This window comes from Drosophila kikkawai, chromosome X, assembly GCF_030179895.1.
Source record: "Drosophila kikkawai strain 14028-0561.14 chromosome X, DkikHiC1v2, whole genome shotgun sequence".
Lineage (NCBI taxonomy): Eukaryota > Metazoa > Arthropoda > Insecta > Diptera > Drosophilidae > Drosophila > Drosophila kikkawai.
Window position 1 is genome coordinate 8,357,376 of NC_091733.1, and position 19,794 is coordinate 8,377,169.

General features: G+C 40.7%; 1 protein-coding gene across 4 annotated transcripts in view; it reads right to left on the minus strand.

The window, feature by feature from the left end:
* Positions 1 to 19,794, minus strand: part of Imp (IGF-II mRNA-binding protein) — a 33,577-nt gene that overhangs the window by 9,985 nt on the left and 3,798 nt on the right. For 2 of the 4 annotated variants that reach the window (XM_070288194.1, XM_070288193.1), the window contains exon 2: positions 14,546 to 15,510. The exons of 1 other annotated variant lie outside the window; for it this stretch is intronic. In XM_070288194.1, coding sequence (XP_070144295.1) covers positions 14,546 to 14,658 — 113 coding nt within the window. In that variant the 5' untranslated portion in view covers positions 14,659 to 15,510. Of the gene's footprint in view, positions 1 to 4,754; positions 5,034 to 5,923; positions 6,311 to 14,545; positions 15,511 to 19,794 lie in introns of those variants that run through there. One more of the 4 variants, XM_017173475.3, reaches the window with a different exon arrangement.

A 19,794-nucleotide genomic window follows, 5' to 3' on the forward strand; every position in this document is an offset into this window, starting at 1 on the left:
GTTTATAAACATCCTGTGTTGTCATAACGGCAATGCAATCATGACGCGGGAAGATCTGCTGCTGCTGCTGTGGCTGCTGCTGTTGATCTTCCCAGGGACCAAAGAAAGACGAGGAGAATCGAAATAAGAGCGGGGAAACAACAATAAGAACGAGAGAAACGAGAGAAGACAGGCGCAACAGGGGCAAAGGCGGCAAACGACGCCTGGAATGTTGCACATTTAATATCGTGTTTATATTTCTTGGAAGTAATTTCACTCCAGTCGCCGCCGCCAACTTCTCAAAACAACAACCATAACAATAATAGCAACAAGAAAAGCACCAACAAAAACAAAAACAAAAAAAAAAACAAAAAAAGGAGAGCAGAGCAGAGAGTGGAGAATGGAGAGTAAATATAGTGGAGAAGCAAAGAGTGAGGAGACTCGTGGAGCTGACGCTGCTGGGCTCATTTTGTTTTCTCCCATTTTCTTTTCTTGTTGTTGTTGCTTTTTTTGGCTCTTGTATGTTTGGCACTTTTCTTAATTAACAGTTTCAGTTCATCGATTCTCACACTCTCCGCTCTCTCTTTCATGAATGATCTTCTTAATTAACCGTCATCGAACCGCTGAATGTAAAACTGTGAACAAGAAGAAAGTTACATACGTTTATGCGGGAATGATTTCGCGAATTCATCTCAAATTTGTCAATTATTTTTGCTTTGTTATCTTACAATTAACTCCTATTATTTTATCCTTCATACAAATGTTTTACTTCATATCTGAGGCTGTGGTTTATAGTTGAAAGAGTGTCGATTTCTTTCAAAGAATAAACACAACTCTTCCAGGCGCCATCTATATGACACATAAACAACTTAAATTATGGCGTCCGTCTCCGGTTACCCAAGATGGATTAAATATGTACATCTCTTCTTGAGAGAAGTGATGTTGCCTGGATTTTAAACTGGTTTTTAGGATTTACTTCTTGGCGCTGTCTAGCTTTTAGCTTGTCATAGTTTACACTTTGATTTATCATAATAAACTATATTATCGTCAGCCAAGTATTTACCACTATTTTATAGAAAAATCCTAGGTATGGCATCTTTAACACCATCTGTCTGCTATGAGTTGCAGGAAATTACTACTTTGGGCTAAGAAGAGCGGCAGGCAGGAGGAGCAAGCGGAAGATCAACGCATTCCGACATTCCGGAATTTACATGTATTGCCCTTCCCAGTTCACTTCTTTCGTTTCCTTCCCTCCACTGTCGGCTCCCCTCTGGGATTTCCCACCCACTGTACTTTTTTTGTACTCTTATTAAAGAAGGGTGCCTAGCTTTTGAGGAGAGGTTTGTAACGTACCAAAGTTGACACATTTTGGGCCAGTTTGGACTGGGAAATATTATTTAAATATTAAATAAATGAGTGCGTTGTTTAGCACTGAATCCATATTTAAATCAAGCTAAGGAAAGGGTATCAAAAATTCCAAGTTCTGCATATAATTTCTAGTTTGTTTATGGCTGTACTCATTTCTCAGGCGATTTCTCGGCCTGTTGCGCTTTTCCAGAAACCGAAAGGCGAAACTTAAAAACGTGGTACGCCAATTCTGCCACCGTTTGCTATTTTTTTTTTTTATTATTATTTTTTTTTTTGCGATCTTGGATTCACTGGAATTCGATATATAATATGAGCATGCTGTAGTGGCTGTCAAACTGTTGTGCCGGCTAACTGTAATTGCTGAGCATGCGTCACATCTGTATGGTTGATGATGGTGGTGGCTCGTGGTGTGTTTATTTCTTTTTGTTTCGTTTTCAGACTAAAATCTCCAATGTATGCAAATAAATGTCAAGTTGCAGTTCGTTGACGTTGCGTTTTTGTGGTTGTTGTTTTTGTTATTGTTCTAGGCCTGCATCCAATGAGAGAACAGAGCGCATTGTTCTCTCTCGCGTGCTCTCTCTCGCTCTTTAGAGAGAGAAGTCATTAACCAGTAGAATGTGCAACAATTTTACCTTTCTGGCTTGCTCTCTGGTTTTGTAATGTTGTTGTTGTTTCTTCCGACATGTGACCGATTCTAAGCAAATGACCTCTCCACACACAAACACACACATAAGCAAACACGCACTCTTGCAGTTTTTGTTCTCCTGTTATCAATGCGCGACCTTTATCTACAGTCGGGGGTAAAGTAGCAGCACTTTCATAGAAACGTAGCGATTTTTTTATTTTTAATAAAATAAATCAAATCTAAAAAATAATGAATAATACTAATAGTTGCTCAAAACCATATTATTTATTTTGAATATTTTCTTCTTACCAATTATTATTTCTGGTAATCTATTATTTTGCCCGCTATTGTGCTTATGCCAGGAATGCACCCACACAGACATGCATGCCGACACAGGCACACATGCCTCCCATAGATACACACATGCACATCCAATCCAATCAATACAACACGCAGTGACAGCGACGCAAACAGCGCAGTCAACACTGTCGGCGCCGTCGTGTATTTATTTTGGTTTTATTTTTTGTGCTTTTAGCTTCTTTTTGTTCAGCTTTTATCTCTCGTATAAAAAAGTGGCGCTCAATGCACTCACACACACACAAGCACTTTGCATTGCTTTATCGAGGGTGTGTGCGTGCGTGTTGCTCTTGCTTTCTTCCCTCCTCTTTGTTGTTCTTTCTTTTTGTATAATTTTTATGAATGAAAAAGTCGGATGCGCTGGCCTCTGTCTCTCTATCTCTCTCTCTTTGTTTCCCTGTCTCTCTTTTTTATTGCAACTTTATTTTTGTCCCATGAATTTATGAATAACACATGCATGCATGCACACAGATTCATGCTGCATGCTGCATGCTGAATGACGCATGTGCCACAATACACATAAACATTCATGAGTACATAAGGCATAACATAACATAAATGTTTCTTGTTGTTCCATTTTCTAGTGGAATGGCATTCCACAAGTTGCTGAGACACACACACACACACACTGGCAAACACAGAAAACGTACGCTGCACTCAACTAACGTTAGTTTTTCCCCATTTGTTGGCGTTGCCTTTATTTCTCGTTCTCCTTGCATTTGCCGAGCTTATCTACACCCCTTCTCCTTTGGCCCCTCCTCGGCACATGGCGTTAAGGTGTACACTTTGCAAAAATTATAATAATAATAAATAAAATAAAAAATAATAAATTAATGAAAGAAGTTCATTCTTCAACTAGCTAAGGACCCCGTATACAGCGATATTCAAAACACGTGAAGTATTTGAAAGGTAAATACTAATTTCAAATTTTACGTTTTTTCTATCGAGTTTTGGACTCCATAAAAAAACTTATGTATATTCTAATTATGCTTAATAATCATAATAGAAAAAGCAATGATCTTGAAAATTCAAAAACTAATTAATTTTTAATATTAATACCTCCCCCTACTCCTGCAGTGATCTCTGAAACATAGTAATATTATCCTCAGCTTAGCGCCGTTTACATAGATACAAATACACAGAAAAGAAAAACACCTAAAGAATTTGATTTGTCAACATACGGAATAGAAAAACTTGTTTTCCAACTTACAGCAGCAGAGACTGGGGTGTTGCTGCTTATTGCTGTTTCTGTTGGCAGTGGCTTGACCCAAATTGGTGTGTAGATGGTGTGTTGGGTACCGCCTTCCATTACCCATTGCCCACTAGCCATTACCACTATATACCAGGTGCCCACCATTACCACACCCCCGTGTGTGGTGTCGTCCGTGTGTAACAACAACACCTATGTTACAGTGAAACCTCACGCCGACACTTGTCGCACAATGCACTTTCCGATTCGAACAATGCGAATTCGTCACCATTGTCACCAACCGAGAGGGGAAACACGACCACATTAGAGGTCAAAATAATAGTGCCTTTATAGTAGGTAATTATCATAAATTTGAACAACTAATACTGATCCATTACCAACCATTCTTCACAATCAGTTTAAAATTATATCTATTTATTTATATATTTATCTATTTACATCTATATACATATATGTTAACATTTATATATATATATATATATGTATGTATATATTCTATGACAAATTTCCCCATTTTCCACTCTATAGATTTCTGTTCTTGTTGCAGCTGGTTGTTTGTTTGTTGTTTGTGCTTTTGACGATTATCATCATCATCATCATGCAAACGTAAATGGGGCAGTGCAAATGACAAAATGGCGCACAAGGGAATGGGGGCAATGGTGGGAAAAACGGAACACGGAATGGAAAGGGGCCCGTTTGTGGCACTTAGGGTGTTGCACCAAGGGGCGGTGTCGGTGTGGGCGTGGCATAGCCATATGGACGGCGACATCGGCGATATAAACAAACAAAAGCCTGCGCCCAAGTCAAACCGTTTTCAATAAATAATTAAATTTAACACCAAATTGATGTCCAATTTATAGTCAAGTTTTGAAGTAAATATTTATTTAAGAATAAGTAAGTCAATAAAGCTCCCATTAAAAGTTTGATACCATCTTTAATGTAAAATAAATTATCAGAATATATGACCTAAATATGATTAATATAATCTTAATTTTTACACCGAAAAATAGTAAACAAGTTAAAGAAAATAAATGCAGGACTATGCGATTTAGGGGTAGCATTTGACTTTGATGGATTCGCATTTATTCGATGACCTTTACATGTAAGAACTTGGTTACAAAATACATGAGGGGAGGGTTGTGGGGGGGTGTTCGTGGTGCTGGGGGGCGGTGGTGTTTGTGCAGTGTGAATTTGGCAACACACGCAATAACTCACCGATCCAAATAGCGTATAACCGTTTGTTTTTGTTGATAAAAGTTATTGTTGTTGCTGATATTGCTGTTGAGTCTGCTGTTGTTATTGTTGCCGTGCATTTTGTATTTATTTGTTTTTGTTGTTGTTGCCTTTTGTTTTTGTTAGTTGCTGTCTCGCTTTACTCTTATCTCTAACTTAGGCGGCGGTTTCTCTCTCTCTTACTACTGGATCGTCGCCTCTTTTCACTCTTTCTAACCGATCGCATACACTTCTTCTGGTTGTTTCTTTTCTCGATTTTGTCTATTTCACAATTCGCAAAAAAAAAAAATATTAAAAAAAAAACAAGGCGACGGGCTAAGACGAAGGAGAAAAAAAAGAGGGAGGGAGAACGTTATGACAAATGGAATGGAAACGCACAAGAAGAATGAGCAAAAGAGAGAAAGGCGGGGGAGCTAGAGAATTACAAACAAATGTTGTGACGTCTCTCTCTCTCACTCACTCTCACTCTTCGCTGCTTCCGTCTCACTTGTTAATCACATAAAAAAAGAAAAAGGAAGAGAACAAAAATGCTGCTTTTGCTGATATGATTTCGTTTTCTGTTCTTCTTTTTGCTCTTTTTGGTCATGCGTATGGGCTTTAATTCGCCGTTGAACTGTGATTTTTGCTGGATGCGCTGGCGTGTTCATTTTTCTTTCATTCTTCTACTCTTCCCACTTCTCATCTCTCTCGCTCACTCGCATGACTCAACGCACTGCAATCGATCAGAGCCTGCTGCCTATCGATAGATATATCGCATCACTGAACCGTTATGTCCACTTTTCCCAATTGGAGCAGAGGGGAGAAGAAACGTGTTTGGCTAATTAACGCCTGGCTGGCAAGCACAAGCAGGGTTGCCAACTGTTGAGTGTAACTACTTGCGGGTTCGGTTAGTGGGAAGTAGGTCAGTTTATCTCTTGGTTGCCAGCTGCTAAATTGATTTTTATTGAGCACATTTTCTGGCCTCCCTTTTGCTCCTTCTCAAGCCCTCCTCTACGATGATTGTCAAAAGGAGACGGCGACGACGACGACAAAAGCCGGCATAACGGTACCCAATGCATATGCACGTGTATGTGTGAGTTGGAAACTACGCAAAAACTACGAACGACAGGAGGCAACAGGGATTTGAAAAAGGCAGAAAAAAACCAAGACACCTTTTATTTTTTTCCTTTTCAACGCACTTTTCTTACACGCACTTTGTTGTTGCCCGTTGCTGCAGCTTTAAACTTTCAATAAATGCCAAAATGCAACAACTTGAACTTTTTCAATTTATTTCAATTTTCGATTTGTTTTCACTTTTTTCTCCGATGTAAAAAAAAAGGCATGCAAACGCACACACGTACGCACTGTTTTAGTGATATTTTATATTTTCCGTTTCAGTTTTGTATAATTTGTTTCTGTTGCTATTCTTTTGCTGTTGTTGTGCAACTACGCCGCGTATTTCCGAAAGAGACGACCGCAAAATGCAGAGAGTATAAATACTGAGCGCGAATTTCGAATTTCCCAAGATTTTCCGCAACCTTCCACGACGAGCGACCCGAACAGTTTGATCGCCTCGACATCAACCATCCGCCCCGTGAGCAGTGATGTCATTTTTTCGGAGCGAAAAAGCTGGATTGCCGAATGGAAAAAAGCTAAGGAAAAAGCTGATTTTTACAAAATAATTTTTTGTTTTTTTTTTTTTAAATTTTAAGTAGAAAATATTAAACCGAAGCAGTTATGCTGCTTTTGCATAACATATAAGAGTTATGAGTAAAATAAAAACTGATAAATATTGCTAAATAAGTTTTATTTTCAAATTAAGGTAATGACGAATAAAATAAAAGTTAAATTGCAATATTTTAAACTGAGCGGCTTATTTAAAAAGCTTACCAATGGAGTTTTTTTTACTTTTGTATATTTTTTAATCGAAAATTGAAAAAGATTAGTACGTTTTTCTAGGCGCTCTCCAAATTTAAATATCTATTTTTCAAATGCTTTACCTATACCTCTTTATTTCGGGAAAATCGGGAATGAAATACTATTTAATTTAATTTAAAAAAATCAATTTTAATTTTCTTAAAATTCTTGAACTTTTTTCTTGAAGTCTGCTTTAATTTTATAAAAAAAACTGGTATTCCCGCTGCCCGCTGTTTTAAAAAAAGCGGGAATGACACCACTGATACTGAGCTCGGCTAACGCGGCGAACGAGCGCCGAACGGAATGGGCGAAATGGGAATGCGAAAAAAAGAAACAGAAGAAAAAATTAAAAAAACGGAGAGCCGACGGCGCGGCAAGAACAACAAACAAGCGGTAACACCGAAAAAGCAGCAACAGAGTGACAGACAGAGAGGCCAAGAGAGTGGGAGAGCGGTCCCCAAGTGAGTCAAGCAAAAGTTGCCGAGCGCCAATAACTTCGTGTGGGACTGCATATGTGTGTGTGCATGTGTCTGTGCGAAAAGAAGACGGCGACAAACTAGGAGAAGTAGAAGTAGGAGAAATGACCACGTTACGCGGTTACGGGGTAGCGACGTTGCCAGATAGACGCAATTCGCGAAATTCCATTACATATTTTAAGCATTAATAATATTTCTGACATTTTCGTTTGGAGAGTCTTGGATTTAGTAACTGTTGAAAACTGAATATTTATGCTAACCTGTAATGTCTTTTTACTAAAATCCCATTATTTTTTTTATTATTGTTTACCTATTAATGCCAATTATAAATAATGCCAAAGATACTCTAAATTCCCGTTATTGTCATCACTCCGAAATTCTCTTTTATTTAGCAAGTGTAGCGCAAAAAAAGCCGGCGCTTTCCCGCTCTTTGGTTCTCTTTATCGTGCTCTTTCCCGAAGTTGTTGCGTTTTGCTCACACAATTGCCAGGATCGTTTTCGTACCTGCATCTGCAGACATGCATGTGTGTTCCCTCTTTTGTGTTGTTCTTTGCTTTTGTGAACCACAAGAGGTAAAGTGCAACGGATTACGTCACGCATTGTATGCGTACAGCAGCCATAATAACAACAGCGAAAATAGCAATACCCCAAGAGCCGCATATCTCGTCAACTATTTGTTATTTCCGGTTATTTATTGATGCCCTTTGCCTCCCGTGCCTGCCTACCCTTTCCTGTTCCGCTATTTTTGTGAAGCACACACGTGACATTGCACGCTGACGCTGTCGGCGTTGCAGCCAGCTTCGCCGCGGCAGAAGCGGGGGCAGCGAAGTTTTGGCTTTCGGCAACATGTGCTGACCGCAAAAGCGGTGGAATCGCGCCAAAGACAACGGTAAAAACAGTTGTAAACATGCGGCAACAACCCGCTTAAAGTTAATACACAAATATAAAAAGAAATAATAAAGGCAAGTAAAGTGAAGCGCAGACGCCGCTCTGCCGGCGTCGCAGTCGCTGCTCTTTTCGGCGGTTCAACGGCCGCGGCAGCAGCGCCCTAGCAGCCGGCCACGTTGATCACGAATCGCTGATAGTGCGCTCCTCTCTTCCTCCGCTCTGCTTTCCCTGTCTCCTCTCACATCTCTCCACTCATCACTCTCTCCCCTCACAGATAAAAGCCAAGCGAAAGCGGTCACAAAATAAATACTCACACTCACGGTCGCGGTCAACAGTTTAGGTCAATATTTGGGGGCTTCTTTAATCAGTCAGGAAAATAATAATTGACAACTCGCAGTTATTTTTAGGCCCAAAGGATGAAAAAGCCCCGACGTGAGAAACATACATTTAGTATATGTTTGTCTTGCAACAGCCTTGATGCTATATTCACGTCCGCCGGTGTACAAACAGCAGCGGATCGCGAGGGCTTTAAGCTGGCGGAGCTTTCGCAGAAGAAAGCTTCGGCAGCTGTCGACTTGAATCGAAGCGAATCGGGAATAGGAATCGCGCAACCCCTGCGCCTTGCCTTTTCTTCTCTTCCCTTTCCGCAAGTGAAATGCTTTCTTCACAGACGGTGGGCACAGCAGATACGAGTTAAACAAACAATACGCTCGCTGGCCAGGAAGCGGCTAAGGACAGGGCAAAACAAGACCCTGCTAGGTAATTTTGTATCCCTACCTGCGTGATCACTCAAAGGATCTGGGATCGAGGATCACAGGGGACTCACTCGCAGGACACTCTCGAGGACACGAAAAGGGTTGGCAAAAGGTTCCTGGTTCCTGGCAGCTGGCCGAATCGAATTGAATAGAAACGAAAGTGGTCATAACGGAAAGAAAGTCCTGGTAGGGAAAGGTGGCCTTTTGCTACGTGTGCCGAAACCACAACCCTATTTCTTGCAGGACCAAGGCTGTATATACATAGGAACTACGACCCATACATATCTAAGACAGGAACAGAAAGGAACAGGTACATCTTGCCAAGTTCGAACCGTCTAAGGAAACTTTTAGAGGAAATGATTACTCAAGGTAAAAGTACAATGTAAATACTGATCTCGCAAAGGGGATACAAGGATAAAATGAACTGATCAATAAGGGTACTAAGGGGTTAAGCTTCGATATATAGACTCCAAACTCCACGCCTCTCTGAACGTGTGTTTCTGCTACTTCCTTTTTGTGTGTTTTCTGTATTTTTTTTCGGGGTTTTGAAAAACTAAGCCAGCAGTAACACGAATCTCCAGATCAAGCGATCTCCAATCTGGTATGGGAATGGAATACCTCGTCGTCACTCTCTGCGCTGGCTCTCTTTTTTTTTAATCGTCTTCCAGCCATGCGCGTGTGTGCGTTGTCGCTGGAATTCTTGGAAATTTCTAATGAACACAAACCCAAAAAGGAGCGCACAAAAATTTGGTAGAACAAAACAGATAAAAAACGACAACAAAAACAATTCAAATCGGCAAGAATGCGCTACAAGAGAGTTTAAGAACGGGATGGCGACGAGAGAGCAAGACTAAAGAAACGTGTGGCCATTAGAAGCTGATGAATAATCGACATTTCTGCAGTCTATCGGAATTGGGAAAAAAATTTTCATTTATACCAATAAATAGTCAATGACAGGGGTTAAACATAGTTTAAATTTTTAAAATTATAAAATTACAAAATAAATGTCTTTTCTGCCAACATGTCTATATCGACTCGGTTATTTATGCTGATCAATAATATACATACTTTATATGGTATAAAGCTGCCTTAAGAACAGTTATCATGAAGAGTTAAGGACTATCAGACGCCTGTCAGAAAGTGGTACAAACTTATAACTTGGTTGGTTAAAGCATCTTCTTAAAATTAGGGCAGGCCAGGACTGGCTCTTTTTCTTTTTTACCTGACAACCTACGTAGCACAAAACTCCTACACAAACACACAGACACCGAGGATACATGTCTACCTGAGAAGAGTTTTGTACTCGCAAAAAAAAAAGAAATACGAAAAAATTTGCATCCTGTTTGCCGGACAGAGTCGGTGTCCTTCTGCTCTTCCGCTGTGCAACAAGCTTCAACTTCAACTTCACTTCCAGCAATCGAATTTTTCCAGCAGCGGGAATTTTGGCGGGCCACGCCTCTCACCTCTATCTCAATATGGGCCAGAGCGTATTTTGTTTTTGGACAAATGTAGGTAAAGAAAGTGTCTCGAGACCCTGCCGCCCCCGCCATTCCCCTAGTACTTGATTTCATTCAACGTTTGATTCTATAGATACACCGCGAAAAAAGTCAAGTACTTAAGAGAAAATAAATTTAAACAAGAAAGGAAGCTAACTTCGGCACACCGAAGTTTGTATACCCTTGCAGATATTATTTCATTACATTTTACCTATATTATTATGTTTACAGTTTGACAGTTACAGTTTTGCATTCCCAGCTTTACATTTTCTCTACATCTACCGATCGCTCCTATGGCCGCTATATGATATAGTTGTCCGATTTTTATGAAATTTGTGCCAAAATTCTAGAATAATAAAATAAGCTTATATCCCGGAGTAGATGAAAAAACGTTGAAAAACAATGAAGTTATAGTTTTTTTCCTATTAATTTCCCGATCGTTCCTATGACAGCTATAAGATATAGTCGTCCGATTTTCATGAAATTTTTATCGAAATTCTGAAATAATATATAATGGCCATATCTAAAAAATTGTGCAAAAATATTGAAAAACAGCCAAGTTATAATTTTTTTTCTAAAAATTTATCGAACATTTGTATGGCAGCTATATGATATAGTCGTCCGATCCGGCCCGTTCCGACATATATAGCAGTGAGAGTATATAGAAGACTATATGCAAAGTTTCATTTAGATAGCTTTAAAACTGAGGGACTAGTTTGCGTAGAAACGGACAGGTGGACAGACGGACAGACGGACAGACGGACAGACGGACAGACGGACAGACGGACATGGCTAGATCGACTCGGCTGTTGATGCTGATCAAGAATATATATACTTTATAGGGTCGGAAAGGTCTCCTTCACTGCGTTGCAAACTTCTGACTGAAATTATAATACCCTGCAAGGGTATAAAAATGTTATAGTGATTATTTTTTTGGACTTATTTTATAGCCAAGATTTCCATATCTTTTAGAAAGATACTCTTGAAGCAGGAAATATTTTGATTAAAAGGAGCTTCCTCGATATTTATTTTATATTAATATTTATTATTATTTTTTGTATCTTCTATTTAGAAAATTGGCTAATTCTTTGCTGCTTTTGTTTTGAGTGCACAATCCCCGCCATCTCCATCTCGGGGAACGAGTTCTGGCATTGTGACGAGCAGACAAAGGCGGGGGCGATTGGATAGGATCGGTATAGTATGGTATGGAATGAATGGAGCGATAAACCAAGGTCAGGAGGCCCCGAGATCCGCAAAGAAGTAGCAGCTGCTGCTGGCGGCTTCTGTCTAGATCGCATCTAAGCTACCCCCAAAAAAAGGGCACTCTCTGCCCTACTAATTTGACTGTCAATCAAAAAGGCGAGCAAAGCACAAGCAGAAGCAGTAGCAGGCGTATAGAAGTAGCAGCAGCAGCAGCAGTAGCAGTAGCAGCCTCCCTTGGAGTTGATAATCGATGGGAATCAAATTTGCTGCTGGCTTCCAGAGGATGAAGGATGAAGCTACCAACCAGCTAACCGGCTAAGTGGCAAGCAGTGGCACAAAAGATACACGGATCTCTTGCAACCGAAAAAGGGTTGCGATTAGAAGAGGCAGCAAAGCGGCAAAGGACAAATTGCTGGCCAGCAGGAACCTCCCCATCCGCCGTCTGCAAGTGAACCGACATTAGAAGCAAGGAAGCCGCCGCCTGCCTCGTCGTATAATTAAAAATTGTTTGAGCGCACTCGCAGTAAAGAGAGCGAGGAGTTTTTGGAAATATGAGAAACGTGTTTTGCGACTAGAAAATGAACAAACAGAATGGACGAAAAAAAAAATTTGTTCGAACACACAAAACAAACAAAAAAAAAAAACACAAGCACAAAAAAAAAAAAAACACACAAAAAAACAAAGAAGCTGGCAGGAAAGCCCCTAAACTCTGCCAAAATCATATTTCCAACCGCCAACTCTCCTGAGAAACCTGATCATGAGATCACCAAGACATACACACAACACACGCACACACACACGCTCGAGAACAGAGATTCCACAGAGATGCGATCTCATCTCGATGGCGTTCTGGGTCAAGCTCTCAACCCTTCTTTTTCTAAGCAAAAATCCCAAAAAGCAAAGGCAAAACCAAGACCAAGACCAAGACCAAGTCCGAGCCGAGTCCTCGTTGAGATTCAAATTCAAATTCATGCGAAGAGCAAAGGCAAACCGATGCCTCCTGTGGCAGCGGCATGTTTCCTTTGGAGGATTAAACCAAATGCTACAGAAAAAGATTTCGTTTCGTTTTCTTCTTTCTTTTCGGCTGTGAGATACTTTTTGGCCTCTATGCCAGGCTTTTTTCCTTCTTTATATATATGTATGTACATATATTTCTTTTTTTGCTGCTTTTTGTTATTATTTTTGCATTTTTGCCGCCGCTTTGTTTACTTTGCATTCTGGCAGGAAATTAGTTGGGATTCCTGCGAATGCTCCCGGCTTTCTGCCTTCGTTTGCCTACCGGCTTAGCCGTTGTTGCAACAAGCGGCTTAACACGCAACAAGCTGTGCCGCAGCGGGGAGTGCAGAAGAGTGTGAATTGCCGAGTGGCACGAAGGATTTCAAATGCCAGGATGCGACGACTACGACGACAAGGTTGTGGGCGAGAATCCGATTTCGAGTGCCGCCTTGCAAGGACAACAAGGAATACCAAAGGATATCGTTTTAGTTTCGTTAGTTCTTGGACCTTCTTGCAAACCATTTAAAGTTGCATTCCAATGGAGAAGTCAGTCTTGGAATATATTTTCAAGAGCTTTATCTTATTTGCATCTAATACAAGTTCTTTTTATAGTAGCAAACATTTAATGATATCCTTGAAAATTCAAAATACCACAGGATACCATTTGAGTTTAGTTTATTCTTGGACTTACCCAGAGATCTCATCTTTTGATATCTTTTATATATCCCTTTCAAATAACATTTAATCCGTTTAGGTCTGGTAGCAACATAGCTACTGGCCGCTTTTATCGAACAGAGAGAAATAAAAGACTCTAATCTGTTTAGGTGCAACACAAACATTATCTTTGGCACTCTGAGTTGGGTCTAGCTTCGATCTATCCATCATTGATCTGCATACGAGCCTTGAGGACGACGGACGAGGATGCTAAGTGAGTTTCTCCTCGGCAGCGTGCGGCAAGTATATCAATTTTGTCAGATCGGGGGTTGGCCGGGCGATCCTTCGTCCCAGAAATCAGGATCGTAAGGATCGCAAAGATGGGGAGGATCGGAAGAGCGGAGGCCTTAGGGGCAAGACAGGTAGTGGCTGCCTCCTGGTTCCCTGGCTTCCTTATTTCTTTTTTTTTAGGCTTTTTATGTGACAATGATGATGGTTTCGCCTACCCAAGCTTGTTCTAGGCCGCTCAGTGTTTACTTACACCACTTGAGCTTGGCTCGAGGGGGGAACCTTGACGAGGGTCGGGGATAGGATCGGATCGGATCCTCTCCGCCCTGAGAGCCCTTTTTTTTCCTACTTTACTTTGCCCAATGCCTGAGCCTGTGGCTGTCTCCCGGTGATATGCCCAATTTATCACAGGAAATTAGCTGCTATTTAGCAGCGTTGTATGTCCAAAGGGGGTGTCAGGGTGTCAGGGGCGTTAGGGTGTTGGGTGTTGGTTGGGTGCTGGGTGTTGGGTGGCACCGTGTGAGGGGCGAACTTCATGTTATTTGGCGTGATAATTTGTGCAATTGTGGATTGGGCAGAGAGGAGGAGCAAGCAGAACGTCTCTGGTTTCGCACAGGGTTCCTCCAGGTTTCCCATTACTTATGAGAGCCTTAACTTCTTTCCCCTTATTTTGGATTTTTTTTTTTGCCTCTACTTATTTTTTTTTTTTGTCGAGAACCCTAGAGGGGCGCATCAAATCGCCAACCTTTTTGGCGCCATTTTCGCCTGGCATCTGAGGAGTATCTGCGGGGTGAGAGCATCGCTTATCGCTCATCGCTCAACAAGCATCGAGCTTCAGGCATTGAGAGTATCTCATTTCCAAGTGGACAAGATAATATGGGTGGATATATATTATATGGTGGGTGGTGGGTGTGTGGCTAGCTGGAAACCCGCACTAAGAAGCTACAAAGCATCACACAACAAACTACAAAAGCTACGGATTACATCAAGATCAATGAAAGATGGAGGAGTGTTTGTGGATGGAATTTCTTTTTATTTTGGATAGAGAAAAGGCCTGGTTCGATCGATTTTTCGCAGGATTTTATAGTATATATTGTATATAGAGGATATAATGTACGTACCTTGAGGTGCCAGCACCTTCCAACTGCTGTCGATCCAAAGGTGGATCGAAGATCTGTTCGCGATCCTCCTTCGATAGTTCCAGGTCGGCGAATTGGTCCAGTTCGGATGCCATTGTACTCGGTTTTTGGATGATGTAGGGGGGCTCTTTCGTACGTATATATATTATATATTTGATATATATATATTATGTGCTGTGTTATGTTACGCGAGTCGGTTATATATATTATATATATATATACGCCTAAATATAACGAAATACGGGGAGCAGAAACCGAAAACTGTTGCAGAAAGAACACTTTAGAATTTCAAATTGGCGATTTGGAAACGCGAATCCGAAAAAGAAATCGGAAATCGGTGGTTTATATATCCCTTTTTTGCTTATGTTGTTTTATGTTTTGATGTTTTTGTAGCTCGTCTTCGTTTAACTCCTGCTTTAACTCTTTTTTTTTTTTAATATTTTTGTTGCTTTTACTTTTTGTTTTGTTTGGTTTTCTTTTTTGTGCTGGTTACGTGTTACGTGTGGAATGATGACTTTTTGAATTTTGCGCGCTCAATTACTTGATTACCTCATGTCCTTGATGGATTTCACGTTGGTATTTGATTTCGTTTCTTTTTTAATTATATTTTATAATTATTTTTTAATTTTCTTTGTTTTAGCCAGAATTTTTGCTGGATCGAAACTTTTGGCTTAAGTCTGCTGCTGCTGTTGACCCGGGGCAAAAAAAACGTTTAGCGAGCGATGGTTGTTGAATTTTTATTGGTGTCGCGTTAGCATTTCTTGTTTTTTTTTTTTTTTTTAATTTACGTTCTCGAAAAAAAAACTTTTTCCCTGTTGTCTTAAGTTAAGAGCTTTAATTTCGAAACTTTTAATCGGATGGGTTGTTTTTTTGTTGTCCTTGTTGTTACTTTAGTGGTTTTTTGTTTGTTTATTTTTGGTGTCAATTGGGCCAAAAAAAAGAGTTATCTGTGAAAGACAAGGTGGAAAAAAGAGCAATTAGTTTTGTGGCTTGGATTTTGCAATTTATCGGAGGAGAGTGCAATCGACGGGAGGGGGGCCCACCCATGCAAGGGTTAACATTAACAGCTGTTGCAGCTGCGATCGACACGCCGCACCGGCCGGCCGGCTTTCTTTTTCGGCTGAGCGCGCGACTAACTGAGAGAGTGAGTGAGTGAGCGAGCGAGAGTGGGACAGTGTGGGAGAGCGGTGGAGCAGCGACGCCGGCGCCGACGCGTGAGAGCGGGTGGCGGCGACATTAGATGCGTGAGAGGAGGCGAGAGAGAGAGCCTCATTTGAGTTGACTTTGATCTTGGCATATGTGTGAGTGTGCGTGCGTTTTTGTTGGTGGCATTTTTTTATTGTTGTGTTGCTTTTGTTGTTTTCTTTTCTGGTTTATTTTTTTGTGGTGAATAAGTAGACGAAATAATAAAAAAAAAACGAATTTCGCATATGGCCCAAAATTGGGGAAATTTTTCGGCCTCTCATTCGTTTTTTGTTGTCTTTTGGCTTACTTTTCTAATGCTTGTTCGTCGTGTTGTTGTTATTATCTGTTGTTGTTTTTATTTTGGTGTCTTGTGTTTGTTTGTCGATTTGCTTATTGTGTGCGCCAAAGAGTTGCCCGCTTTTTCTTGCAGTGGAGTGTTGGAGCTTTGCAGATGATGTCAGAGTTGCCTTTTCGAAAAACCAAATAAAAAAAATAAAAACAACATATATTTATATGTGAGTTTTCGTGTTATTCTTTCCTTTTTGGGTTTAAGCGCGTGTTTTAAACTTTACATTTGTTTTATTTTTTTGGCAACGCTTGTGTTTTTTTTTTTTGGAAAGACAAAAAAACTTGAAAAAAAAAGTGAAGCCGAGTTGTTTTTGTTGCACAAACACACACATTCACGCACGCACACAAACAGAGCCAGAGGCAAGGAAAGAACATGAAAAGAAAGGCCAACGAATTAAACGAAAGTGGGAAGAAAAAAATACAAATATGCCACGAAAAAAGTAGAAGCAGCAACAAAAACCCCCACGCAACTTCCCTCTCCCTCCTCACGCTATCTATCTTTCTCGCGCGCGCTCACTCGGATGATAGTTGTACGGTGGATCCGTTATCCGTATTTGTGGTCCGCTAACGTATCCGTAATCTGCTTTATCCGTGTTGTATCCGTGGCGCGAAAAAACGAAACCAACAAACGACGAAAAAAAAAAAAAAAAAAAAAAAAAAACGGAAAAGTGTAACACAAAACAAAAAAATTGATTCAAGGCTGCGTTGCTGCTGCTTCTTCTCCTTTGTCGTCTTGTGTTTTTTCGGATGTTTTGCGTTTGGCTATTTCTCGTGTGTGTTTTTCGCTTGCTGTTTTTGGTTTTTTGGTATTTCTTTTTTGTGTGTTGGGATTTGTATAATTTCTTTTATTTGGGGCAGCGGCGGTCGCGACTCGCGGTGAGGCTGCTACGTTGCTTACAGTTAGGAGCGTTTTCAGACACTGAACTGCCGACCGAGCGAGCGGCGGCGGCAGGCAGAGCAGCAGCACCGGCAGCGGCGGCGATTGCGGCAGCGACTGCGACGCCGCAGTTCCACTCCAAAATTGCCGAAATTCCAATGCGCGTAGAAACACAACACACACATACACAGACGCGCGTGCACACACACACTCAGGCCACCTCACACGGTTCGCTCGCTTGGAGAAGGCGAAAAAGGAGAATCACAAGGCAAAAACCAAACCAAGAAAGCCCGTGCACTGGTATGTGTGCTTATCTGCGGATTGCCGAAAAATTTTCGGTGAGTGAATCCGCCTTTTGAGTGGGATTGCCTGCCACCGAGTGCGAGTGGGTCGAGTGGCTTTCGGTTTCCGACGCTTTTTCACTCTTTTTTTTTTGCGCTTTCGTTGAGTGGCGCGGAAATTGATAAAAGCGGCAATTAAAACAATGAGACTCAGATGAAATCTAGAAAAAATGGAGGCCTAGATTAAGCAGATTTTTTATACATACATGTATACATTTTATTTTTTTAAGAAAATATAAAGCAAAACTACATATTTAAAAACATGTTATATGTTAAATATTAAAATTTTGATCACTTAAAATAAACTATAATAAAATTGAGAATTGCAAAACATATAAAATTGTACCTAGAAATGGGTCTTGTTGCTAATATTCAGACTTATTTGGATTTAAATAAATTTTAAAAAGTTTAAACTTACAAAGTAGGGGCTTTCTAAATTTATTTTACTGCATAAGTATTAAAATATGTATTTGTAATTTATAAACTGATACTGGCTACCAGAATAAGAACATTATCATTAAAAACTAATTTAAAATTAGCAAATCTCTCCTTTAAGAAACCATAGGAAAGTCTAACATCAGCATAGTTTTAAATGTAAAATCTCAAGGAATTTCTCTTAAATATATTAAATTTAGAGTAAAAAACAAAGGATAATTATGGAGGTATAGATATCTGCTAGGCCTCTTCTCCATTCTTTACTATTGAAGAATCTGTAAACCAAAAACTAAAGATTCCGGCTCAATTTTGATTTGTTGAATTAAAACCTATAAATGCTATTAACAATCTAAAAATAAAACTATCATTAGGCTCTTATCACATCGTCGAGTTTACACTCAAAGTTCGAGTTATGGAAGTGGGACTGTGTTGACCAGTTGTTCCAGTCTCCACTCCAAAATTGCACTCAAAAAGCGGCGCAGAAAAGACGCGCGCGTGTAGAGTGCGTGGGAACGAGATGGACGATGCACAGGACTGCTGCGCCTCTCTCCCCTTCTCTGTCTCTCTATCACACTCCCCCTCCCCCATCTCCCTTTCTCTATCTCTCACTCTGTCTCTCTCGTTTGGCCACATCTTGCGGCTGGCGCTGGCGTTGGCGTTGGCATCGCTGCTGGCGTTGCCAAAAAAGCAAGAAGAGCACACATAGGAATCCAGGGATATACACATGCACACGCACACATACACACACACGGGCGCCCGCCAAGGATATTGGCTTGGTATTGGTGCAGCGATGGTGACGACGGCGGCGCTTAAGCTCTCTGAAAACCGAAAAACCGAAAAACCGAAAAACTGAACTCAACTGAAAAGCGAAAAGGAAGAAGGAAGCGGCAAAGGAAGTGAACGAACACACACAAACATAAAAGCTACTCTGCTCTGTATTCCTGGCTCTGCTGCTGCTGCTGCCCTTTTTTTTTTTTTCTTAGAAAAGACGTAAAAAAAGCAACGCAAAAAGCAGCCGAAAAATTGAAAAACGAAATGCGAGCACAGGAGCTAGGAACTTCGGGGAAGGGGGAACAGCGGTGCGGGGGACACTTTAAGCTGGTTTCGCAGTTTCCCACTGAATCGTACATAGTTTTGGGAGGGCGCGAGGAGGGCCACAAGGTTGTTCCTTTGCTTGCTCCCTTTAGTTCTTAGTCCTGAGTACAGCGATGTCCTTGAGCCGAAAGTTCAAGTCCAAGCGCGGTGAAAGTGGCCCCGGGAATACCCCAATTTTTGAATAGCACCTTTTTTGGATTTCTTTTGGGGAGCCATGTGCTAACACTTTCTTGGCAAGGATTTTAGGGGTTTTATTAGTTTATCTATGTATGGTAAGTTTGTGTTATTTTATAACTAAAGAGTTTTTGAAAATTTAGAGATCTTAAAACAAATTTCATTCATAAATTTTTAAAATATTATATATTATATTTATCCCTAACTAGGTTGCTATTTATTATCCTTTTTGGAATCTAAAATTTAAAGAATTTTTAGGAGTAGGGGTCCCCTAAAGTGGCAAGGACTAAGAGCAGAAATTACTCTTCTAACTATCAGTTTTATAGATTCCCACTCTTTAGTATATAGAATGCGACAAAATATCCTTTTTTTATTCCACAAACTTGGTGACTTTTAAGGAGATATCATCACACTCAAAGTGTTGAAGGCGCTTTTAAAATCAAACTGTAGCTGCCCTAAGATGCTTGTATTTATTGTTGTAGCTTTCCGCCTGTTCCCCTGTTGCAACAATAAAGGAGCAAGCAAAGGAGCTCACTTGTTGCATGCACAGCAACTGCACTTTGGCCGCACTCTGACCCTTCAGTGTACCCGGTCTTGCACGCGTCGCAATCAAAACAAAATCAGGATGCGCGAGGGTAAGAACAGGGCAGGGGCCAGGGTAAGGGTAGGGATCCAGGAACTAAGGTAGAAGAAGGAAGAAGGAAGGACAAAGAGGGAAGCGGGAATAAGGAAGGTGGAAGGATGGTGCAGCAGCAGCAGCAGCAATTGCAGTTGTT